Source organism: Thermobia domestica, chromosome 14 (assembly GCF_964235325.1).
Source record: "Thermobia domestica chromosome 14, izTheDome1.hap1.1, whole genome shotgun sequence".
Taxonomy (NCBI): domain Eukaryota; kingdom Metazoa; phylum Arthropoda; class Insecta; order Zygentoma; family Lepismatidae; genus Thermobia; species Thermobia domestica.
In genome coordinates this window covers 146,605,590-146,633,573 of record NC_137467.1, presented here as the reverse complement: position 1 = coordinate 146,633,573, position 27,984 = coordinate 146,605,590, and the positions used below count along the sequence as shown (strand labels likewise).

The 27,984-nt window shown below is 36.7% G+C and overlaps 1 protein-coding gene across 2 annotated transcripts in view; it reads right to left on the bottom strand.

Annotated features, from left to right (window-relative positions):
* LOC145670390 (protein O-mannosyl-transferase Tmtc3-like) overlaps positions 1-18,310 on the bottom strand; it is a 230,130-nt gene extending 211,820 nt beyond the window's left edge. The window contains exon 1 of one of the 2 annotated variants that reach the window (XM_081739012.1): positions 18,130-18,310. Coding sequence is in view for 1 of the 2 variants with exons in the window: in XM_081739011.1 (XP_081595137.1) it covers positions 17,405-17,412 (8 nt within the window). In the remaining variant the exon portion in view is untranslated. Of the gene's footprint in view, positions 1-17,404; positions 18,101-18,129 lie in introns of those variants that run through there. The other variant, XM_081739011.1, reaches the window with a different exon arrangement.
* Between the last annotated feature and the right edge of the window lie 9,674 nt (positions 18,311-27,984).

The window sequence follows — 27,984 nt, the reverse complement described above, 5'->3', positions numbered from 1 at the left end:
TTAATTTTTTTTTTTGCATATATCTCCCTCCTCCCCCTCCCCTACGTTGGCTCGTCAAAGTGAAACGATAAGAAACACCCGCGTCCCGACCCTCATATATGTTGAAAATTTGATCGAGACTGGTTGGGTGGTTGAAAAGTTATTAGGTTTTATTAGTTTTTATTTATACGTTACCCTCCCCTCCCCCTTCCCTTGGATCTACCGTTAAAGTGAAATTACAAAAACGTTTCCAGATCCGAACCTCATGTATCTTGAAAATTTTATTGAGATCGGTCGGATAGTTCACGAGTTATTAAGTTACAAAAATAGTCACTTTTCGCCTTATGCAGAGTCGTTTTGACGTTTGATTAGCGTCATACTAAAGGCATGACTACTGCAGGAAACATATGTTAGTCAAACCCTTTAATATGGTACTAATCACGCGTCAAAACGACTCTGCATAAGGCCCTTTCAATCCTATATAAATTGATTTTTATATCTCCCCTCCTTCTCCTACCCTACGTTGCTTTGTCAAATTTAAATCATAAAAACGATCCCAGGCCTGGACCTCATCTATGTTGACAATTTGATCAAGATCGGTCGAATGGTTCAGGAGTTATTAAGTTTTATTTATTTTTATACCCCCTCCCCTCAGTTTTACCAACAAAGTGAATAGCCTTAAACCAGCCTAGCCTCGAACCTCTTCCATGTTACAAATTTCATCGAGATCGGTCGAGTGGTTCAGGAGATTTAGAGTCACAAACATAGTGATTTTCAATTTTATATATATAGATTCGTTTTAGTTAATCAGTTTCTGTAATGATAAATCATAAAATTGCGTTATCTTGAGACAGCACAATGAAGTAATACACTTACACATTACGGGCCTTATACAGAGTCGTTTTGACACGTGTTTAGTGCCATACTAAAGAGTTCGACTAACATATGTTTCATGCAGTAGTCAGAGCCTTAGTATGACGCTAATCATATGTCAAAACGACTCTGCATAAGGCCCTACATTATTTGTCTTTTAATCATTATATAAAAATTATAAAATTAGGCACAGGTTAAGACTCGTACCACATAGTTAAAATCGATCATAATTAATATTTTTTATTATCATTAACGGCCTTTTAAAACGCTATGCCTAAGACTCGTTGCCTCTGCTTTGATACTATATTGTAAAAATTGTTATTTTGTTTAAAAGATTACATCTCATAAATCTATATCTTAGATTTCAGAATTCAATAGTTTTATGACCAATAATAGCATTTTAATTAAAGAGGTCTAAGTTTTGCTTTCTTGTTTCATAATTACAGAGACAAATTTTTTATCACGTTTATAAAATAATATCTCATATCAAACTTAATATTTCTCAAATTATCTTTAGAATTCATTTATTTTTTGCCATTAGTAAACTCTGTGGTGGACAAACACCGTTCTCGTGGTTCTCCTGTTTCCTCCCACTTTCTTCATTCCATCATTTCATTCACTTCTCATCATCACCGTCTCCTTTAGCCTAACCAGCATAAACGTGGGACGTAAAACTGATAGATTTCATTTTGTTTTCTGCTAATGTTTGGACAGTCCTGTGAAGAGGTTGAGGATTGCCTTTGCCGATATAGGCATCACTCGTAGATAACATGATCAAAATGTTACTCAATACGAATAATCACGTGTTACTCTCATCCTTAGTACAATGCTAATCACACGCAAAATCGTTCTGAATATGGCCCATTGAATTTTAAAAAAGAGAGAAAATGTGTGACTGGGCAGAAGAAAAAACTAGGTCTGCGTCTTACGATGGCCTACCAGAGGTGGAGTGGGTCGTGGGTCAAGTAAACGTGACCCACTGCGATCCACTACCCACCATGACCTAGCGACCTACTTTGACGTACTCTGACTTACCGACCCATTACAACCCAGTACACTGTGCTGCTCAGTCCACTGTAGACTGCATCTTCTGAATACTGGTACAATCTGTGTACGTCTTACTTTCAAGGCCTCCATTTTCTTCGTTTTTCATTTTTTTTTTCCTATTTACTTACGAGATGAGTACATCTAAGTGGAAAAAGAACTGCAGGCACTTTTGGATATTGATGTCTGTAATTGTAATGATAGAAATAGAACTTAATACTTGACTTTCGAGACACCCCGTGCGTTTTTTGAGGATCTAACTACTGGAAAAAATATACTTTTGAATCGCCTCTAATATACGAATTATTATATAAAAAATGTAGGTATGCACGAGATCATCACGGCCAAATTAAATGACGTGGTGTACAGTTAGGGCCCGATCCCAACTGGGATGTTATCATATCGCTTTCATTATAATACATATCCTAAGGGGAGAGTAGAGGTCTGATTTTTTTTTTTTTTTTTTTTGCGAGAAATTGAGTATCTCACGAGTGGGTCACAGTGGGTCATGGTGTGTGGTAGGTCAGTGAGTCGTGAGTCAAGTTTTCATTGACCCACGCCATCTCTGGTCCATACGTTAACTACCTTGTTACCCACTCTTTGTTAGATTAGTTACCAAGGTTGGCTGGTTTAAACAAACAAACAAAAAAAAAAAAGAAAAAAGAAAAAAGAAAAATGTTTGTAAAAGTGTAAATGATCGTAAAATTTTGATAAACACACATTTGTGGGTTATGTTTCACTCCCGTATATTATTAGTATTATATTCAGACCTAAATTCCCCATTCGTAACTCAGAGATTATACTACAAAAGCAACTTTTTTTCAATAAGTTTATGAATGTTTCGTTTGTGATTTTTTTTATAGCTTGTTATTACTGTTATGCAATTGCAATCAACGAAAAATTCTAAATATTGTTTCGTTTCAATAATGTTTACTATTGACAAAATACATCGAAATGCATAATTTGGGGGACGGGTTATACAAACCCTACGAGAGGCATTTATTGAAATCAGAAGTATCTTTGGTATCTATGTATGAATAGGCCAGAGCCAAAGTGGACTCAAATAATTCGTATCTTTATTCACTTTTCTTACTGATATGCAAATTAAGTGTTTGTATTTGTTTAACTTGGACTAATAAAAGTCGTAGTGAACTAACTTGGACTAAATTAGTTCTCCTGCACTCTGCAGGATTTTAAAATTGTTCATATGTAATTCTGTATAATGGTTTCACTTGTGCAACTGTTTATCTTTTTGTCCTTCTGAAATGACTCTTGACAATTATATTAACACGTATATAAAGATCAGTACAACATATATTTTTTTTTAACAGGAGTCCTTCGTGAGTGAGTCGGCAGAAGTATCGCATTTGTGGCTACTGACTCCCAGTTTCGAGTTCAAATAGAGGACAATTTCTCTCGGATGTAAGCCGAGAAGCGGTTAGGGTTCCGCTTTAAGCTTATGTGACTCCTTCCAGCATAACCTGGTTATTGTATAATAACAGCAAGCCAAAACAAACTTATTTCTGTCCATATGTGATATGAATATATAGAGTAAATTATTTAAACAAAAAAAAAATGGTTTAAACCAGATAAAACAGATTTAAAAAAAAAAAATACAAACCATGGTTTTTGCCAACCCCGTTAGTTACACATTTCTTGATCAATCACATGGGCCTACAGCCACATAAAAAAAATGAAAACGATGTTTAAGGAGGAAAAAAACCGAAAAGTCTGTCTTTTTCTTTTCTTTGCCTTTCAACATCTTTAGTCAACTACCGACATTAATTTTCTCCAATACATTCTACAATTATCAAAGACTTCATAAAATAAAGTAATGTAAGAGACCTGTGTTTAATCTGATACAGACTGGGTTGATCGGTCTTCAAAGTACTATTATCCCGTTCATGTCCAATCTAAAGGTCGAAATCCATCTTTTCTTTAGTATTTTTGCGTTGCTCAGGAACCATTTGTTAGCCACAAAATTATATTGAATATTTTGTCCTAAGCGGTTAGCGTACGCGCCCCTGGCGTGCGAGACCCGGGTTCGATTCTCGGCAGGAGCTCGTGTGGTTCAGATTCCAAGTTAATCAGTACCCCACGTTTCATATGGCTGAAAGGGACGTGAAACTCAAAATCAAAATTGAATATTATATATATATATATATATATATATATATATATATATATATATTTCTGTATATCTGGAATTTCCGATGTGCTTTTGTAATTGGTGCTACGTAAGCTGTAATTTTTTTTTTTTTTTTAAGCTCTAAACAAGTCTTCGGTTTGGAAACACTAATATGACTTCAATCTTCAATTATGTAATAATGTTTTTTTAAAAAAATGTTTTTAACAACGCAGCACAGTACCTAGGTAGTAAAATAAACTTTAGTTAGAAATAAAGAAACGACAGAATCTACTTTTACTTTGTTGTCTATGAAATGGACCCTATTTTCTCTTTTCCTTATTTTATTTTTACTTTTCTTCCATAGCCCTTTTTTTTTTTCGTGCTGTAATGCGGAAATAATAATAAGAATACTATTAACTAACTCTATGGCCTATGGAATCCGGAGGTTCAATGTCGCGTTCACAAAAGCTCTCTATTGCTTTCTATTCTATCCTTAGCCAACTGGATCCCGTTTCTACTTCGTATTTCTGATTCTGCGAGATTCAACTTAATATTGTCCTGTTCAGCGCCTAGGTCTTCCTAATGGTCGTTTTCCGATTGGATTTCAAGTTAAAACTTTGAAAGTTCTTACTTTCTTCCATTCTTCTGGTTACATGACCTGTCTATCTGAGCCTCCTAGACTTGATCCTAGCAGTATTTGGTAAATTGTATAAGTTATGTAGTTCCTCGTTATGAACTTTCCGCTATTCCCCATTCCCGTTCCTGTTAGATTCGAAAATTGTTCTCAGGTTTTTACTCCCAAATACTTTCAGTTTGAGTTATTCCTTCAGAGTAAGCGACAGGCATGATTATCGTTTTATATATTTTAAGCTTCAAATTCCCCAACATAATTCGCGACCACAAAAGATTTTGAACTGAATAATACCACGAATACTCTGCTTTCAGCCGACGTTTAATTTCTTCATGAATATGGTTTCGGTCTATTAATATTGATCCTATATATTTGAAAGTATTCGCTTTGTCGAAAGTATTATTTGATAATTTGACGCATGTATAATTGCAATATTACGATCCCGGCGAACTTCCATGTACAGGTATTTAACTTTCTCTGCATTCACTTCTAAACCAATGTTGCTGCAAACGTTTAGTAAGACCTTTGCATTGCTTTGTATTGGTCTCCCATTATATTTAATCATTAGCATACGCCATAACATGGTGAATGTCATTCAACTCTAGGGCCTGCTTGCTGTCCCTGAATAAACTACTATTTCCTTATTTAAATTGAAATATTAAAAAAAAGGACACCGAAGAAAACAGTTCTTCTTTTACAAGAAAGCTTTTATTTAGCTACCAGCACATCACAATTAAAATCTGCTTTACTTGAAGTAACTCACAAATAATTTTCAACGAACATCACGAAATGAAATGTCCTTTACGCTATGAAGACAAAAAATTAATAGAAGTGAACGATTCTGAACAAGTAGTGAAATGAGAATTGGGAAGAAATAAGAGAAACCCGAGATAATCTACAGGCAGGATGTTGTACACCACAAACTCAACTTGGCATGAGATCAAACTAAGGACCCTTGCACCAGAGCTGGAAACATGACCATCACAACACATGAAATGAAAGCAGCTCCAATCTTTGTTTAAACTATCTGTACTAGGGTTGAAATTATATGGAAATTAAAACAGAAAAAGATGTGTCACTAGTTTTGGGACCAAATTCAAATAGCTATTCATCTATTAATACATTGAAACTTAGGCGTTAGAAAAAGAAATGAATGTTACGTTCACTTTTCGCAAATGTAGTTTACATAAATACATTTTAACCATTAAGATGTCCAAGTGATCCAAATTATATTAAATTGTAATTTTTCAACCCACGATTATGCCCTTAAGGATAAACGAGACGAATTAATGAAAGTGATAGGTTATAAAGTAATCGGTGGAATGAGAAGAGGGAGGAAAGGGAGAATACAGAGAAAAACTCACGAACACGATGTTGTCCACCACAAACTCACATAGACTGAGGGCGATCACGTGATCCAAGACATAGAGAATTAGTCTCAAGAAAAAAATGAATGGTTTGTCTGTAAAGACTCAGGATCGATCCCCAACCCAGTCGCGTATTTTTTTTCATTCTTTTAAATTCCCTGTTATCTCACTTACAATAAACTTTAGGTGTTCAAAACACACATCGGCTATTTTTCACTTTCGTAAACTACATTGAAGCTGCTCCTTCCATAGATATCTCATAACGTTGAGTGAACAATGACGACTCTGCACTACAACGAATCAAACTCAAGACTATGTGCACCAAACACTTGGGCTCAAATTCTGTTGCAGGTTAAATCAGTAATATACAGAGACTCACTTTAATATTCGGCCACCACATTGTATTGGAGTTTTATCTTATATTATGAACTACAGTAAAGTAGAGTGATAATTTTGTTTATGCTATGTTATACCTCTATATTTGTGCAACTTTTTACAAAAAATAAACCATAACATTACAACTCTAACGTACAAAAATCAGAATATTTCTTCTCAAACACAAAAATTATAATCACTTTAATATTCGGCCACCACATAATGTGGAACTTTCTTGTCGCCTTCTTCAATGCAAGAAAAATGTTTTAATACTTAGTTGGATACCCTTTATTGCGTATCACTCTCTTCAAGTGATTTTGCATATTTCCAGTTATTTTTGCGGTATATTCAGGAGCAATCTTGGCCCATTTTCCTGTTAACCTTCTCTCAAGTTCCTCGTTTGATGTTACCGCCACTTTCCGAACTCTAGCGTCGAGTTCATCCCACAAATTTTCAATGAGATTAAGGGCCGGACTTTGTGCTGGAGTTTCGATACCTTTAGAGCAGTTATACAGAAGACACTCACGTACAACATACGACTTATGTTTTGGGTCGTTGTCGTGATAAAATTTAAAAGTCTCTAGGATTCCAAATTTGTCCTCACTTTTGTGTAAAATCTCTTTAAGAATGCTCAGGAATTGTTCTTTTGTCATTTTAGCATTTATAAACCTGAGTTCATCCACACCGACAGCAGATATGCACCCCAAACCATTATGTTACCACCACCATATTTGACTGTTACTAGTAAATTCAGTCTCCTTAGTTCTTCATTAGCCTTTCGACACACTAGAACCCTGCTATCTGACTTTAAAATGCTGAGTTTGCTTTCCTCAGCAAAAATAACATCTCCCAATCATCCTGGTTCCTTTTGCACGTAGATTTTAGCGAACTGAAGCCGTTTCTTTCTGCTCACTTTGTTGACAATGGTTTCTTTCTAGGCACCTTTCCGTGGTATCCTTCGTTTCTCAGTACTTTCCGAACAATCTCTGGGTGTACCCTTTCTATATCCTTGCAACAATTCCGCTACAATCTTCGGTGCATTTAATTTTGAGTTTTTCTTAACTTGTTTTATACTCACACGTTTTCCTCATTCATTTAGCTTGCTAGGGCAACCCTTCTGCTTCACGGATTTTATCCTGTCTTCGTTCTTATAATGTCGCAAGATATCACCGACTGTACTTCGTGGTATATTCAAGATTACAAGCAATATACATATTGGAATCCCCCTTTTATGATGAAAAAAAAAAAAAAAAAAAAAACAGCTGGTGCTGCTCAAACGTTGCCTTACAACTTTTTAGCCCCATTGGAAATGTTATTCTGCAAAGCCAATACCCACTCACACTTTCTAACACGAAGACGAGACATGAGTTATACATACGACGTTCCTTCCCCCAGTCATATTGTTCTGAAAACTGGAGATACAGCAGTAAGATCATCAAGTCACTTTAGTGGCCGAATATTAAAGTGGCATGATATGAAGGCAGTTTGTAGAAACATAGCAGTTAGTTAGGCATAGTTTGAATTTACAACGTTTACACATTACAAAATAGTACACGAAACATGATAGTTGTTCCCTGTCATCGCTTACAAATTCCTATGTATTTACATTAATGCGTTCTTTGACATAAATGACAATAATATGGGGTGGCCGAATATTAAAGCGAGTCTCTGTACATACAAAACACTCTAAAACATCTATTCTACTCTGTAGTAAGCACTTAGCAAATTTTCTTGTTGATTGTTGAATCAACAAACTTTTTATGCTGTCTTACCAAACTATTTAACAGCGCATAGAATGAATAAATTGTTACATACGAAGGACAACACTATATATAGATTATGTAAACGAAACTCTTCAGTTTTACTTTATCACAGTATTCTAGTATTTGTGAACAGAATGGTTATGAAGTCAGTCGAGTATTGTTAATGACAGCAATAATTCATTCTATTCTTATTAGATGTTACTAATCGAAACATAACAATATTACAAAACAGGGCGGAAATTTGTGGGGGGCAACTGCCCCCTCCCAGAGAAGCTCCCGCCATTCGAGGGGGGCATTTTAAGACAAAATTTTCTTGCTCCATATACGATACGAACGTGAAATTATAAATGAAGCATCAAACAGGTTCACTATATTACATAAACAAAACAGCACACAAGAGGTAAATAAAACAAAATGAGTCGTGGGCCCATTTCAGTAAAAAAATGTCTACTATTAGGGGCCCCAGAAATAATATCTATTCGTATGGCTTTGAGATTTGTCAATATTCTCCCCTTAATTAATTTGTCATGTATGGAACGACCCAGAGGCGTAACTAACGGCCCCACACATCTTGCCGTGCGGGAGGGCCCAGGCCCCAGGAAGCCCATAAAGAGTAAGAGAAAGATGGAAAGAGGGGGCCTAAGAATTAGAAAAACAACTTTCTTCTAGAGTGCCTAAATAAGGTATTAATGCTTGCTCCACCAGAAAAAAAAATCTAAGTTACGGCGCTGTTACTAAAGGAATATATGTAATGTTGTAGCAGCAGACAGGTGGATTCGTGTTCATCCTTCACGTGGTGTACCAAGAAGTTCGCCAAGGGAAGGATTCTTCAAGCTTCTAAGTTCATGTAATTTCAAGTGTACATATCTTAATATCGTAAATGTTTAATTTTGTATAATGTCTTGCTCAAGGGGAGGCGAAATTAAACCCCGAAACCACTATAAGAACTAATATTTTAATGTAACTTCTTAACAAAATCAAAGTAGACCTGCAAGCAAAATACTAAGAAAGGGGGGGCTGAAATCATTTTGGGGGGAGGAACTAACTTGAGTTCACCTTACATTCATAAATATATATGAAAAACAACTTAAGTGGTTGCAAGGGGAGCTCAGAATAGAGACCTGCACGAGCCGGGCTTGTGCGGGCAGACTCTGTTATTTGTTCGAGCCGGGCCGGGCTTGGCGGGCCGAAACTGATTTTTCTTCAGGTCGGACCGGGCTGGGGCCGATTAATTGCAATTCTTTAATAATCATTGACTTTCCTTAAACGATAATTGGAATAAAGCCAAACGTTAAAGAAGTGTGCCCGTGAAAAAAGTTACAAAGAATGCAATAGCTATTTACAGTTTGTGTTATTTAGCGGCTCCACTTTCACTACAGAGGATTGCAGACATTGCGCGGTAAACTGAGCTCTGACCTTGACCTTCACTGAACCCAAAATATGACAAGAATGGGTGGGAAAGTTCTGCCTGTCGCTAAACAATATTGTCATTTTCACTTTATGCTAAAAATCAACTAAGTTAGATTTTTGTTACAGGAAATGGAGTTTTTGTTCTCTCGATGACAGGCAAAGTTCTAGGAGGCAATGGTACCATTCGGGAGGCAAGCGTCAGGTTGTAAACCAGAGTTTAGAAAATGTTTCTGAAGGTTAGGTCAAGTTTAATACTAACTTTGAGAAAGATTGGGGTTCGGGCCATTTTTTTTTAAAAAAAATATCGGGCCGGGCCAAAAGCTTTTAAAATTTATCGCGGCAAGAATTTTAAAAAACTTATCGGGCCGGGCCGGGCCCGGGCTGGATTAGGCTCGGCCCGTGCAGGTCTCCAGCTCCGAAACATCTGTCCACCCCTTAGCCACTTTGTCAATAACTGGAGGTTAACTTATTAAGGGACTCAACAACTCATGGCGTTTGTTTTGTGATGTTCGTCTAAGTAGCAAAAATGACTTCTCTTGCGTCCCCCTTTCCTCAGGGGTACCTGTGCCTTTATGCGTTTGTGTATGTGTGCTGTTCAATTTCTTCTTAAAACACGAAAATAATACATACGTATACGCATAGCGTCACCCACAACATTGAAATATTTTTCCAGTAACGTCAAAGTAAAAACAAGAAAGTAAAGAATTTTAAGGCTGCAATGCAGTAACGACGCCACGGGCCAAGCGACCCCCAGTGGCTAAGCCTGTCCCCCATCCCCCCACTATGTAAGTCAAAGAACATAATTAACTACCCTTTTCGGTATACCAAAACAAAACAAAAAAAATAAAAATAGCCACTGCCCCAAAAGTATTTGTCCTTCTGCTTGCCCCCAAGCAATTACTGCTGGCGTCGCCAGTTATCATATGACAACTAGTGTGTGCTGCACCATTTTTTTTCTAGTTTGTTTTTGCTTAGCAATATAACTATAGTAACATTTAAACAAATGATCTAGGCAGATGTGCAATAATATAAATATCAGAGAACAATTTTCCATTTTTCTTTCTTTCTGTTCTTAAAAAATAAGGATTCACTTATTCCCATGAACAAGAGTAAAACTGGATGTGGAAAGGTAGGGGGAACCATGACGTCACGACGTCCCATGTCTTATCTTTGCCCATTGTAATTTTTGGGACGACGCCATAGACGTCATCCCCATAGGAAGTGGGGTGACGCCATAGGTATTTTTTGGACGGAGGTAACGGCCTTCCCCCGCGTTTCCCTTCAGTTTTACCTCTGCCCCTGACCAACAAGCAGGCGCGTGCCCAGACATTTATGTTCGGGGGGTCTAATACTAGAAGCCACTACGTCTATGTAGGATTGAACAGGTATTATTCTGTATCCGAAAAGACGATAAGTAATTGTAAAATACTTCCACCTATATTTTCAGGGGAAAAAAAATATGGATCTAGATTGTTTTTATAAGAGAAAGGGTACAGATGAAGTGTAAGATGAAAATTTCATGCTACATAAATAATTTCCCTGTTGAAGAAGTATAGTTTTATTAATAAAGTGTTGAAATGTATATTGGGTTAGGAAGTTTTAGGGGGGATGTGGTCAGAACCTGGTAAATCTTCCTCGTGGGTGCGTCCCTACCAACAAGTACAGATCATGGTTCACGAAATACTAAATTATTTCGGAAATCCCCTAACATATACACAGGGTTATTCAAAAAGAAAGACCAGATTTCAAACATTTATTTCTTCCAAACTACAAAAGATAGAAACATGATTCGAACGTTACTTGATTAAGAAAAGTTTACAATTTAAACAGCCCGGATAGAAGTTCCAATCACGGCCGCATTGGCGCTGTTGTTTGACTGTAGTGAAATGGCGGCGTCACCACAGGAGAAGTCTTTTTGTGTGCTACAATGGGCAAAACTTGAGTCCATTGTTGCAGTTCAGCGAGCATTTCGCCGTCAATTTAATAAACAATCGCCACATTATAAGCAAATTTACGACTGGCATCGAAAATTCGTAGAAGATAGTAAAATCTGCAAAGGGAAAAGCACGGGACGTCCACGCACATTGAACGAGAATGTCGAGCGTATTCGTACACTTTACGAAAGGAGCCCAAAGAAATCCACATCACGAGCAATCAAAGAACTTAACATTCCTCAAACAACGGTGTGGCGAGTTCTAAAACATTGTCTGCACATGAAGCCATACAAACTGCAGTTATTGCAAGCATTGCATCCTGACGACCACAACAAAAGGTACGTATTTTGCATTAGCATGTTAGATGATATGGAAGAAGACAATTTTGCTCAACGATTATTTTTTTCCAATGAATCCACTTTTCATCTTTCTGGTAAAGTTAATCGCCATAACGTTAGAATTTGGGCAAGTGAAAATCCTGCGGCAGGTATTCAACATGAAAGAGATTCACCAAAGATGAAAGTCTTCTGTGCGATATCTGTAACCAAAGTTGATGGGCCTTTCTTCTTCATGGAGAAAACTGTGACAGGATTAACCTATCTAGACATGCTTCAAAACTCGTTATTTCCCCAACTTGAAGATGATTCAGATGACTTCATGCAAGATGGTGCGCCGCCTCATTTCTCTAACCACGTTCGACGTTACTTGAATGACACCATTCCAGGACGTTGGATTGGAAGAGGAGGAGCAGAAGATCAACTTTATCGCCGGTGGCCTCCCAGGTCTCCAGATCTCACTCCGTGTGATTTTTATCTATGGGATTACGTAAAAGACCTGTTTTTATCCCTCCTATGCCTGACACTCTTGAAGGTCTACGACATCGAATTGTTGAAGCTGTGAATTCAATAACTAGAGACCAGTTGATTCGTGTGTGGCAAGAAATGAGCCACCGCTTTGACATTTGCCGTGCAACACACGGTGCTCATATTGAATGCACACCATAATTACTAACAACCCATTGTAAACTGTAAACTTTCTTAACCAAATAATGTTCGAATCATGTTTCTATCTTTTGTAGTTTGGAAGAAATAAATGTTTGAAATCTGTTCTTTCTTTTTGAATAACCCTGTATACGTACATGATTATAGGTCTAAGCGGATGCAAATGTCCGCAGAAGCTGCATCATTATAGCTTTTGGCGAATATAGTTTTTATTTTCCGTGATGATAAAAATGCCGATATTCGTGAAGAAGAAATGTTGGCAATCGTTCTACTCAAGACTATTAATTATTTACATCTTATAAGAGTGTGATTACCCTTTCGAAACGAATAACCGCCAGAACAAAATTGAAGTTTCGTTAAATATTTTCTTTTTCTTTCCCCTGCTTTAAAACTTTATAATAAATATGAAGTGTTAATCTGATTTAATGGCAGTTTGTGTGACGTGGCTTATTATTCTTTCTGGAGGCCATTTTCCTTTTCTTTGTGAGCAACGTCACCTATAAGTTAGAACAAAAGAAAAGAAAATGGATTTATTCTAAAATTAATTGACAGGTTAATTGGCACTATCAAAATTTTCTTGTCAGAAATCTGCATTTAAGGTGTTTTCAAGTAACTAGGTATGTTTTTCATTAATTTCGTATTTGTTTACATTAATGTTATCATATTTTACTTATCGTAGTTGTCTTACAATTGGAAGATATAGTATGGATAATTTTGAGTTTTGTTGATATTATATCATCATTATCATCATAGGTATTCTGTCTTATTGGCAGGTCACTTGTCGCAACTAAGAATCTTCTATACTCCACGGTCTTCCGTTAACGTCTTCGCCTTCACGTTTTTTTTTTTTCTGATTTGATATCGTCCATTAATTGTCTCCTGCGCCCTCTCCCTCTCTTTCCTGCTACCATGCCCTCTAGCACGTCACTAACGATATAGTTCATTTTCAGCCAATGCCTCAACTAATTTCTCTTCCTCTTCTGAAGGGACCTCATCCCGGCGAAATTAAAATACCGCTAATTTTTCAGTAATTATGTGATATCTTCAAATAGATAAAAGATAATTGAAATGTGGAACAAGAGCGCCCTAGACAATATTATTTTGCGTGAGGTACCATTATCACAAGTCACCTAGTGGCTTTATGTTTTCAGCTGTTTAGAAACGCGAAAATAAATGCCGATTTTCAAAATGGCTCGAAATCGAAAGCAGATAAGTAGTCGTGATAACGGTATCCCATATAAAATAATATTGTCTAGGGCGCTGTTGTCCCACATTTCGATTATCTTTTATCAATTTGAAGATATCACATAATTACTGTAAAATTAGCGGTATTTTAATTTCGCCGGGAAGAGGCCTCTTAATAATATCTAAAAGTATTCTTTTCACCCCACCATTTTTAACACCCTTTCATTCCTTCCCGCTTGACCCAGTTAATACTCTCAATTCTTCTTCACACCCACATTTCGAAAGCTTCCAGTCCTTTTGAACCATTTTTGCGTGATATCCCTGTTTCTATCTCATACAGCACAACACTCCACACGAAGCATTTTATGAGTACTTTTCTCAACTCTTTATTCAACGTCCCACAAAATGCACTTTCCTTCCTCCTAAAGGCTTCTTTCGTCATTCATATCAATGTTTTTATACGATTCAGGAAACTATAAGGGATGTATTTTCAAATCGTAATTGTCATAGAACACGCAAGATTTAAACAATAATTTGTTATCTCATTATCCGTGAATGTGAGTGCGGATAGATATTGCGGCTGCGTTTAGGATACATTTCTTTATATCTGCACAGACCCATAATTTACTTTGACATACTGATAATCCTGTATATGTAAGAAAATTTTATACAAAGTATGAGCATACAAACCAGTAAAATAGAACCAAATAAGCAAAGGAAGTACTTTGATGTACAAAAACACATTAATTTAAATCTAATATAGGATCAATGCACCATAATGTATTAAATGATATAGTAATATGCATTACAATAGAGTTGACACATCAAAGTGTATCAGTTCATACAATCAAATGTGTCATTTGACACAAGTAGACCTATTTTGGTCATAAAATTGACATGCATCGGAAATACATAATTTGTTTCAATAATGTGTTTCTTTGTGTCATTATTATATCACGACTTTTATTTACTTATTTTGATCATAACTGACATATCTCTGAGGAACGAAATGATTTAATGATTCACTTTCTTCCCAGAACTTCACAACTGACAGCTGTTCCGTCGTTTTCAGGTGCAAGTATCATTTTTTTTATTAATACAATCCTACTAATGAATTGCAAAATAAACACTATTGTGCACAAACTATGATGCTCTAATAGCACTGAGTTACTTATAATATCTAATAAGTACAGTAGACTTCCGACTATTTGTCGTAGTTAAAAAAAAAAAAGAAAAGAAAAGAAACTCTTTAATAAAATTAGAAATACTTTTTTGAGCGATCTACTCGACTTGTAACATCCTAACTTATATATATATATATATATATATATATATATATATATATATATATATATATATATATATATATATATGAAACTACATGAATTGACATAAAATAACGGGTACTTCCGGTTGACATGGATTGTTGAAATATAGCAACGGTTGTAGGTTTTCAGGACTAACCAACAGAAAAATCTCCAAAAGTGAAATTTTTCATTTTTATGGAATCTAAAGTGGGGAGGGGTGATGAAGAAATTTCCCATGTTATTTATATGGGCCTTTTTAAAAACCATAACCTCATATTTTAGGTACTTGGAATAAAAAGTTGCAATTCAGTATGCTTGTATGCTTTCGTCAGCGTTACCGGTACCTAAGTAAATCACCAAAAATGGAAAATGTCCAACTTTAGAGTACTTCTATGGCGAAATGAAAAATCTTTCTCATGTTATTTATATGGGGCATCTTCTACACCCCAAAATGTTTAGGCGCTTCTGACACGATTAGAATGATGAAATTTGGCATAATTGTAGCCTTCCGGGACTCTCACATAAAAATTGCCAAAAGTGAATATTTTTAGTTTTTAAGGGATCTAAAGGGGTACGAAGAAATTCACATGTTTTTTTTTTAAAAAATGGACGTTTTGTTGGGATACAAAATATTATCTTATAGACAGTTCAAATACGAAAAAAAAAACTTGAAATTAGGCAGAATTGTGGGTTCAAGACGTGCGAGGCCGTAGGTCGAGCGAAAGCGGGGGTCTGGAGGCAGAGCTCCCAGCAAGCCAAAGGCTAGTTTTCATATAAAAGGTGACTCTGCCCAGGAGAAACAGCCATCTATCACGGAATTCTCGAAAACTAAAAACTTTAAGTTTTGCACTTTTAAGTCTGCCTTTCCTCACCTGTGTAATCATTTATCAAAGAACAACAAACCAAGTTTAAATCATCTTTTACGAATACGTTTTGCGTGAAAATTGTTTACGGTCACTTTAAAATTGTATATGTGTCGAGTACATTTTCTGTTTAAGGTGGACATTATAATTATTATATTAACATGTAATGCATTTAATCTTGGACTTGCTTTTTCCGTAATGCAGTACAATACGAAACCAACTCTTATAAAATACTGATCTGTACTAATAGATTATAAAACATTAATACGAATGGGTTTTAATATAAATAGTTTGTTTTTAATGGCATGGGTGGGGCAAAAGTGGGTAATTATAGAACTCCAGCCTAGCCGGCTTTTTTGTTATCCGGTCTGCCCCACTCGCCACATTAGGCCGGGTAATCGTGAGTCTACTGTAAAATACATATCAAAATTAATTTTACTGTGTTAGGAATTGAAGAAGAGTTTGTGGGGGAAAGGGTTACTAATTGCTCTTTCACACAATTTTCAGGTGTACATTTTATGTAAAATTGAAGTTTTACAGTGCCTGGATGTCAGATATAGTTTGTTGTTTGTAATGTCAAAGTACTGTCACATAAATTTTCACCGTACACACCACAATTTAAAAAAAAAAGTCCGAAAATGGGTTAACTTTACAATGCCCGCTCCGGTTCGTATTCTTACGGAGACGAGAAATTACACTCTATTAATTTTAACAAAATGGGTCCAAACTTCCGTAATAATAAGCTAACCCGATCCTGCCCTACGCTACTTATCTCTACCTTACTCTACTCTACTATACCCCTTTAAATCGGCCCTACTTATCGACGCGCAGCTGGACCGTGTATTGTAAAGTTTACCCGAAAAAGCACCAGAACATATCAATATTAGGATTTCAAAACTGGACAACAATCTATTGGTTTCTTCAATATTCAAATTCCCGTTAAATCAGTCGCGCCGACTTCTAAATAACACTCACGGGCAACGGGGGGGGGGGAGAGTAAAAGCTATTATATTCAAATTCTGGGGTCCGAAAGCAAATTTTAGGGGCCCGTAGGCGTGCATGCGCGAAAGCAAATATTCGTGTCACGTTTTTTGATTTAATATATCCGTACTGTTAACATGTGGCCAAAAAAATTAGAAATGTTTAATAAAAAAGATATTTTATATTCATTAAAAAAATATAATTCATTACAGGTATTTGTATCCTGTATCCAAAGTACCAGGATACAAATAAGGTAAGACCCATTGTATGTGATATAAATAACGTACAAATCAGACCAAACACCGGCTAACATAATGCATTTCCTTTGTTATTTTGAAAAATGTGGCGAAAAGGAACCTACTTTTTAAAAATGTATGTATTAATTTACGGTTTACGTGACTGTCTGGTAATACAGTGCTAAGTTGCTGAGCACGAAATCGCCATCACACATTCTAGCCCAACTGAACTAAAGATTCGGTTCTTTTACGGGGAAAAAAAAACGCAAAACTCTTGCACAAAATTTGTGTAGTACGCTATTGATGCGCTTTTATCATAATACTTACGTCTGCATTCATCCCCTTTAAAATGTCAAAGCTGCACTTCACCTGCCTCCAGCAAATGGTTTACAAACTCATCCTTTCTTGCAAATTCTCACAGCTGTCTCGTAAAACACATTAGTAAACATTATGACCAAAAAATCCCATAGTATGGTGTAAAATCGTAATTTTCCAGCCACTATCGACGATTCGCCCGCCCAATGAAACTCAAAATATGCACATGGAACGCAAATCTTGTAGTATTTCACATACCAAGATTTCTCAATCACTTAGATCATATCAACGTACATAATTCATCACAATACATGATTCAAGAATCATTCGCAAAATTTGACATTTGCCTGGATTCACGTACGCACATTCGGCACTCCCTCAAACCACCAGGGCACCTTATAACACCGTACAAGTATGGATCTGAGCACTCACACACCTTAGAATGGAATACATATATATTTTCTCTGTTGCAACGCAATTACTTGTGTGGCTGCGAGAGGCTTTATATATTCCTTGACCGATCAATTCTTCCGACACAACACTTTACACTATGCTCTTTCCTCCCTGAGATTTGCTGTATGCGAATACATTAGCTCCCTCTCTGTATAGAGATACATACATCTGCACGCATACATTCTCTCTCTCACACACACACATACATACAAAAACATACACACACACACACATCAGAAAATAAATTGACAGAATTCACTTGCAGAAAACCTCCTGGTACCAACCTTTTTCTTTCTTGTGATGTTACCACGTTTTGGGGTCAAGCAGGAACAGGCAATACGTCTCACTCATGTCTTCTGTTTGAGTAATAAACAGCGTTATTAACCCCCCTTTTCACCTATTCCACTACCCCTTTTCAAGTAACGTATCGCACTAAAAGACCCATCTCGACCTGTACATCCACCATACTGCAACTCGGGTCACGTGACTATCCCCGACACCGCCGGCAACGCTCTCTAGGAGCGGAAAGAGTAACTAACAAAAGCGATGTTTTCTGTGAGAATGAAAAAGGAGTAGGAAAGTGGAGAATGCATTAGAAATAACATTTTTTATGTGTAAATCGATAACACTTTATTAGAGGGAGGGAAAAAAAGAAGCAAAAGGGGGCGTTATATTCTTAAGAACGAAAGAAAAGTCGAAACGTAAATATTACGTACTAAGCTGTTTTAAGCAATAATGTTTGCACCCGTCTTCAGTCCGAAATCGATATTCGAGATAATTGTGGATTTGCATACGGTTAGAATTAAAAGAAGGTAATAAAAGATTTTTTTTTCTAATCCTAAAAGACAAAGTTGTTTCTTCAAACTTACAGCTTAACTTGAAAAAGCAAAAGCTCTTTGTTCAAACAGAGATTCATATCGTTATATATATATTATGATCAGCGACGTACGCAGAATTTCAAGAATGTTGAAGTTCCGAAGCGTAGAGCCGTCACTAGGCATTCGGGGACGGGGGCATGGGAGCCGGGCCTCCCTAAATTTATGGTGATGAACTATAATATAGTTGCATCAGGGCCCCCTAAGTTCTACCAGGCCGCTGTACATTTTTGGGTTGGCTACGGGCCTGGCTGTCACACCTGATTTTTGTAAGTTTATCTTAGTACAGTAAATGTATATTAGAATCACGCTAAGTATCTTAGTATGGTAAATGTATATTAGAATCACGCTAAGTATCTTAGTACGGCAACTGTATATTAGCACGGTAATTGTATATTAGAATCACACTAAGTATCTTAGTACGGTAAATGTATATTAGTACGATAAATATATATTAGAATCACGCAGGGCCGGCGCTAGTTTTGCCGCCCTAGGCGGTTCTTTTACATGCCGCCCTTTTATTGTTTTCTTTCTCAAATTTTGCCGCCCCTGTATTCTTTTCTTTTTTCAATTTTTTCCGCCCATCAGACTTGCCGCCCTGGGCGGTGGCACGGCTCGACCCCCCTCGCGCCGGCCCTGGAATCACGCTAAGTGGGGCTTACAAGATTATATACTCCATACGTCCAGGGACGTCCAGGGATCCAGGGGAGTCCAGCAGGTCCGAACCCCCGAAAGAAAATTTTCTAACTCAACATACATTTGTATACTTTCTCAATAAAACTATACTTGTTTAACAGGGAAATGATTGATATAGAATGAAAATTTGATCTTACACTTCATCTGTACTCTCTCTTATAAAAACAATTTAGTTCTATCATTTTTTTTCTGAAAATATAGTTTGAAGTATTTTACAGTTGCTTATCGTCTTTTAGGGTGCATAATAATACACGTTCAATACTACATAAATGTACTGGCTTCTACTATTGGAACCTCCCTTCCAAAATCTTCGACCACTCCCAACAAAAATTTCTGGGTGAGCGTCTGCATCCGTCCGTCCGTTACTCCACAGGATAACTTCAATGAAACCAAATGTTTATTTATTTATTTTTGCAGTAGATGGAATAATAATTTCGGCCGATTTGTTAATCGAGTCAGTTATTAACATCTTAATGGGTAGTGGTAACCAACTTTTGCTATACATATCTCATTTTACTAATATTGAAAAAAAAGGTGTATAATTGTGAAATGTAGGGGGGGCGATGGTTAGTGGTACAGCGTTCACCTTTGGTGCATGGGGTCCTTGGTTCAAACCCAGCTCGCGCCAAGTGAACTTCGTGATAGACAAGCACCGTGTGCGTGGGTTTCCTCGGAGTTCTCCCGTTTTCTCTCACTTTCTTCATTCTACCATTTCATTCATTTGTTATCATCATCGTCTCCTTAGCCTAGCGTAAAACTCAAAGATTTCATTTGTTTTTTCATTCCAATTGTGAAATTCTAGAACTTAGACATCTCGCTGTTAGATGGCAGCACACATCGTCCGGCTGCTAACGACATCTATCGAACGAAATTATTACTTTCAGGCGCAATACTCTCTGGTGTCTTCAGGAGAGTTTTCCATAATAGACTTGAGTTACCTTGAACCGAATTTCATGGGACCGGCGTTGCTTTGGTTGAGCGAAAATTCGGTTAAACCGGAATAAAGTATATATATATATATATATATATATATATGTAATACCTTTGTGGATAAAAAAGGATTACACGGTTTGTCGTGCAAAAGTAGCGCAGGCAGACACGCACGTTATTCAAGTGTAAATGATATAATATTACGAGCATTAATATCAGCAGGAGTCCAAGCAGTGAGGGAGCCGATTGGATGGATGCAGCCGATCTGACGGAAAAAGACCCGATGGTATGACATTAGTACCTTGGAAGACAGGAAAGGCATTGATTTGGGACTTTACATGTTCAGACACCTATGCCCCCTCCAACCTACAATATGCCTCAGTACAAGATGGACTCGTAGCTGCTCGAAGAGCGAAAAAAAAAAGAATAAATATAGCAATCTACTCGATAACTATTGCTTTGTCACAATAGCAACTGAGTTTAGCGGTTCTTGGGAAGAAGGAGGCCTCAAATTTATAAAAGAAATCGGCCACCGTCTATCAATTAAATCAGGAGATAATCGAGCAAAAAGTTTCCTGATTCAACGCATAAGCATAGCCATTCAACGTGGGAACGTGTCGGCTATAATGGGAACGTTACCCACTAGTAAAGAGCTAGAAGAAGTCTTTCTTCTGTAATTGCGGAGAAGGGAGGTTAGGAGAAAAAACAAACATCATTGGCGCATCAAGTTATGTAGCAACCGAGCAAGGAGTATGGAGAGACAGCTCACAGTCCATAAGTTTATATGAAAAATTACGGCATGAATGCTGTACCGTACGTCAAGACAGTGACATAACATGACAGTTTGGAGCCTTTGAAAGCAGAAGATTTAATACTACCTGCCGAACATTATGGAAACAAAGTACCGAAGAATAGATAATTACTGTTTCATTTTAAATTTTCATTATATATACAGAGAGAGAGAAAGAGAGAGTACTGTGTATTTTGATATATTTTGATATATTTTCAGCGTGAAAACATTGTTGGCACCATATAATGTCTTCAAAAGTGAACATTGTTAAACTCAAGTCGTATGACTAATGAACTTCAGCTTATGAAGAAAAATTATATTTTATTTTCCTTAGGCGCGCATCCAGAATTTTTAGTTGGGAGGGGTTAAATTTCTGTATGTTGAGTTAAGTTAAGAAGTTTTAGGGGGCTCTGGATCTGGTACGCCACCGTGGGTGTGCCCCTGATTTTGCTCAAGATTAGATAAACGCTTTTTTAATCAACTCATTTAATTCGGAAATTTCGGGATCGGAGTTAAAAGGAACTGTAACGTATCTTGTTTAAGCGGAAAGGCCTAAAATCTGGAAACACTTCCGTTACACATCCCACTGATTGTGAAAGTAAGAAAATACAATTGAGTTTTGGTTAACTATGCTGAAGCAAGTACAAGGAAGTTACACACACACACACACACACACACACACACACATATATATATATATATATATATATATATATATATATATATATATATATATATATATATATATATATATATATATATATATATAGTATTCGACTCAGCATTCATTTTGAGTGTCTGTCTGTCCATCTGTGTTAGTGTCTGTGTTCGTAACTTTCGTAACATGTGTGTGAATACGCTTAGTATATGTATCCAATTATACTGAATCTTAGCATTATCTTCTTTGCATCAGGCTCATAAAATATGGATATTGTTTGGCGTTCCAATTCCTAAAGAATAAGTGGGTAGAAAGTGGCAAAATGCGTTCCAGGTTGGAAGTTTTCGTGTATAGCTACGTAAATATGTTTTAAACAAGTAGCATATAGGCACGTGTATATCACGTGAAGAAGTTTGGTTTGTATGACTTGATATTTTCTCAATTAATATTGAAATCCAAAGTGGTAAAAAAAAAAGGGGGACAGCGTAGCCTAGTGATTAAAGCGTTGGACTCATGCCCGCATGGTCCCGGGTTCTATTCCCGGTCGGTGCTTTCCAATTTTAGGCATCCATCCACCATCGTGAGTCAAACTGGAGACTCACGTGGATAAAAGAAAGCTCCTGATATACGCCTGAGACAGAGCAACGAGGCACGTTGACCACGTGTTTGTCGTTAGGCTCGACTTAGTTCAATTGGTTGCTAACAGATGGCGTCAGAGCAGCTCAGCGCCATAGGGGTTGTCACGCCACTGGTTAGTATATAGTTTTAGAAGATATCTAACATTTCCCACTTTAGTAGAGAAATTAGAGTGGAGATAGAATATGCTTTTGGGACGCCAAGTTGATTGCAAAAAAAAGAAAAAGAAAAAAGAAAGAAAGAAAAAGAAAAGAAAAAGAAAAGAAAAAACTACTTCTCGCTATTTACTACCACTTTTATTCTATGGTGATCAATGTTAAAATCGGAACTTTTTACCACTTTTATTTGAAAAAATGAAATGAAATCTTTGAGTTTTACGTCCCACGGTTATGCCGATGAGACTAAAGGAGACGGTGATGATGAGTAATGAATGAAATGATGGAATAAAGAGAGTGAGAGAAAACGGGAGAACCCCGAGAAAACCCACGCATATGGTGTTTGTCCATCACAAAGTTCACTTGCCGGGGGCTGGGATCGAACCCGGGATCCCAAGCACCAGAGGTGAACGCTCTACCACTAAGCCACCGCGGCCCCCAATTTTATTTGAGTATAACCTACATCAACGACCGCGATTCCTAACTACTTCTCCCCTATACCTGACCAAAATTTATGATGATCCATTAATAGCTTTTGAGGATTTTTTTTTTTTTTTTTTTTTTGCCTTCTGGGTGGACACACGAACATATTTTTTTCCTTCCGGATGAAGGACAGACGGACATGATAAATAGAAAAATATATGACGAAGTTTTTGTAAACCTAAACTTTAAAAAAAAGAAATCCACGATAATTTTCGATTTTTGTCTTTCATTTTTTAAAAATAATTTTACGTTTCACACCGAGACTAAAGAGATGGTGATAATGAGGTAGATCATAATGGTGGTATGAAGAAATTGGGAGGAAGCGGAAGAACCCGAGAAAACCCACATACACGGTGTGCGTCCATCACAAACTCCGCTTGGCGCGACTTGATTCGAACCAGTGACTTGATGCACGAAAAGTAAGTGCTCCTACCACTGATCCATCACGGCTAATAAATTTTGGTGTATTGTAATAGGTGTTACTTTGTCTGAGGCTATCCAATCATCGATCAATATGTTTACGAAAATGAAAATGAAATCTTTCAGTTTTACGTCCCACGCATATGCCGTTTAGGCTAAAGAAGACAGTAATGATGATAAATGAATGAAAATGGTGGAATGAAGAAAGTGGGACGAAACGGGAATACCCCGATAAAACCCACACAGATAGTGTTTGTCCACCCCAAAACCCAGTTGTAGTGAGCTGGTATCAAACCAGGAACACCACGCACCAGAAATAAACGTACTACCACTAAACTACCGTGGTTTCTTTGATACGTTTACTTGTTAAAACTGATCTACATGGAGTATCTACTATCCATTTCATAAAGATAGGCCCCTGACTTCGTGGTGCTGCCGTGACGTTCAGTCAAAACTTATATTGCATTGTCGTACCTCGTTGGAATTGCTGAAATGTCTTTTCCATACTTAAGACATAAAAATTTTCTCTGTACTATGTAGTGAGAAAAAAATAAAAATTAATGAAAAAGTGCGTATTTTTTCGTACTTTTTTGGTAGATCAATGTTTAGAGGACTATATCTCAGAAAAGAGATCACGTGAAATAATTTCCTGTGCACAATATGTAGATGCATCCATTAACTGTAAGTTGTGAAAAGTTCAATTTTCATCACTTGATACTTTTTGTGTAATTAAAACAAATGTACGACGCTCTGATCTCCTTTACCATGGTAGTTAGAGAAACGTACAAAACACTGTTCGAAAATTTGGAAGTCTAGTGTTCCAAATATTTGAAACTATTAACATAAAAAGGTTTAGTTGATAGAGTATTTATTTTTTTAATTTTTTTTTTACTTCAACATGTTCTCTGCGTTAAGCGGTGAGCCATGTTGCAGCCCAATCTTTAAATTCCCCGCGCTTATATGAAGAAACAGCATACAGTAAGTGGAAGTGCGGCAACGCTGTCGTGCAGTGTTGTCGCGTTCAGGAAGTTTGTAGCGCGAAGCTTACTTCATAAGAATGTAATAGGAAAAAGTATTTATTATAACCTTTCACAACATCATAAAAATAATAATAATGCATTACACATCTCAATTTAATCGAAATAAAACGTTGAAGTAAAACATCCGAAAACTCATCTATTTACTTCATTCACTTTCGTAATGGGTTTGTTGACTTATCGCTGCTCCTGTTATCTTCCTGTATACTTATTAACAATGGCTCCATTTCTACCTCAAGATCCTGTATCAGTATACACACTTTCCAGCTTACGAACATGTTAAAGGTTAAAAAGAAATGTATCCTTGGCAATCACGTGTTCACCTAAGTTCTGCGATCAATTCCCCTGCCGAATGTACAATAACACAGAATGGGTCCTTTGTTTTCTTTCAACGAAAAAAAAACAAAGCAATGAGTAGGTGACGAGGGCTGTATTTGGGTCTAATCACGTTGCACTGATTACGTCTTCAACACTTCCCTTCGGTTCGTAGGCGTCAAAAACTTAGACATGCACTCACACCATATGGGTTCATTGCAATGAGACGGACGAATAGGCATTCATATTTTCCTTAGTATATGTCGTGGCTTTTGATTATATATATATATATATATATATATATATATATATATATTATATATATGGATATTCCTTTACGAGCGGTGGTATTACAAAAAGAAGAGACAAAATTTTTAGGGATAATGAAATTGCAGAACTGATGAATGACTCCGACTCAGACGGTTATGAGTTGGTAATGAATAGTAATGACATTGATTATTCTGTGCTCAGTGGCGTATTCGGGAGTGAACAAGATAGTAACTCTGTTTCAAGTGAACCTGAGGCTGCGCCGGGAAAGAGAGAAAAAAAGTGTCGTTCCTATTCAAAGACAGATTCTGATGTAGCTTGGAGCGATAAAATTCAAGTAAATGCATACCCCTGTTTAGTGGTATCCCGGAAATTGATCAAAATGCTGGGCTATCTACAGAGTATTCCGCATATAAAGTGTTTCAGCTGTTTTTACCGATGAAGTTTTATAGTAAAAAAAAAGTTGAATTGATTTTGAGTTGAACGTCTTGTTCAGCAGTGAGGCTATATGAGACGTCGACCTACTGATTAACGTGGAATCCAAACTACATGCGCTTCTCCCAGGAATAGTAGTAAAAGTTATGAATCAATACGCAAAACAGCAGATTGAGAAAAAGAAAAAAATACTAAAACAAAAATCTTTGTTTTCTAAATGAAAGCGTGTTACTTTAATTAAAAACAAGGAAATTTTTACACTAATTATTCACATAAGCCTTGTACGGAAGCCAGCTTTACGCGGTTTTACAAATCAACTACGCAAGAGCTATTAGTATGTCTGTCAAGTGGTGGAACAGATTTTCTGTGAAGTGTAAACTCAATATTACATATCAACTAAGGTTGTATCATATAATAAAGTTTATGCTTGTATTTGTTTCTGTGCAAGTGTATTTTGTACTGCGTGCAGTAAGTGAAAAACTGATAAAAAGCAACAAATTTTCGAAGACCATCACATGCAAATCCAAACAAAATAAGAGTTCGCTTTTCTAATTTTGAACATTTGGCACATTTTCTGTATATCCTGTTAATTTCTAAGAAATTGGTTTAAAATCTGTGGAGATAAAATTTTAAAAATATCTCTAAAAAGTGCCGGACAGTGTGCGTGACAAGTTTAAATACCCGTCCGTCTGAGAGTGTATACGCGCCAGGAAAATGTGGCAACGTAGCACTCCGTATAAACTGCGATAGCGAAGGGCGCAAAGCTGAGAAAATCATAATGTCATATTTGTGATTATTTATCTTTTAAAACAAGTCAAAACAGTTTGGTTGAAAAAGCTACTTTAAGATCTTTCTAAAAGTTTTTTAAGATTGTTAATACACCGCAGCAATTCAGAGATAATGATGTCTCACTTTTTACTGAATAACAAGAAAATTACTATTTGTTGAGTGATGAAATTTTCAGAACTTACAGGTAACATATGCATCTACATATGGTGCACAGCAAATTATTTCATGTTATCTCCTTTCCGAGATATAGTCCTATAAACATTGATTTACCAAAATAGTACGAAAAAATACGCACTTTTTCATTAATTTCTATTTTTTTCTCACTACACAGTACAAAGAAAATTTGTATGTCTTAAGTACTGAAAAGACAACATTCCAACAATTCCAACGAGGTACGACAATGTAATATAAGTTTTGACTGGACGTCACGGCAGCACCGCCAAGTCAGGGGCCTATCTTTATGAAATGGATAGTAGTACCGGTACTTCTTTCTTGACGAAGTTGCTAACGCGTGTTTTCTGTTAGACGCCAGAAAACCAGACATGGACTGAGTCAGTGTGTCGTGGGTCAAGTGGGTCAAGGTTTGTGAGTCAATGGGTCTTGGGTCAACAGGACGTGACTATTGCCACTCACCACCTACCGTGACTCACTTTGATCCACCGACCTACTACGACCCACTTTGCTCAGTGCATTGTATACAGCACTTCAAAACACTGAAGAGTTTGTCTACGTTTTATTTTCAAGGTCTCCATTTTTTTCTTTTTCATTTCCTCCTGTTTACTTACCTGAGATGAGTATATCTAAGCGAAAAATGAACTTCAGGCACTTTGGATATTGAAATCTGTAATAGCAATAGAACTTTCTACTTGGCTTTCGAGACACAATCGAATTTTACATTTTTTTTTCTTTATGTTGGCCTACTTTAGCTTGATTTCAGACATTCAAATTCCATCCTATTTTCGACTGAAAAGTATTTGTAATTAAACAAGGAAATAATTATAAATGACAAACTGAAATTCATCGTAATGTGCCCTATGACAAACACTTTACCATTTTATATCGTGAAGGTCAAATCAACCGGTATTGTAACAGACATAGGCGGAACTAGAGGGGCGCAAGGGAGAACCGGCCCTCCCCAGAAGCAAAGCTGGCCCCCCTAGAATTCTTACTGGACGAAAATAACGTTATTAATTTATCTCAATTTACACATAACAATTTTAGTGCTGCTTGCATTCGACATATTTAATAGTGTCTATACTCGTCCGCCAATCGATTTTTTAAAAATATGATCTGGTGTATGCATGTAATAAAATCCCAGGACCAATGTGACGGTGGGCAGTATAGCGGCCTCTCGACTTGTGCTGTATGCGATATTTTCATTATTTGATAGCTTCATTAATGTAAATTATTTTTGTATTGTTTCAAGTAATTAACATTATTGACGTAGTAAGTTTTTCTTGTTTATAAATGTATGATAAGACCAGTCTTATTGTTATTATTTTATTTATAGCATAGTAATGAAATGAAATCTTTGAGTTTTACGTCCCACGCTTATGCCGGCTAGGCTAAAGGAGACGGAAATGATGAGAAATGAATGAAATGGAGGAATGAAGAAAGTGAGAGAAAACGGGAGAACCCGAGGAAACCCACGCA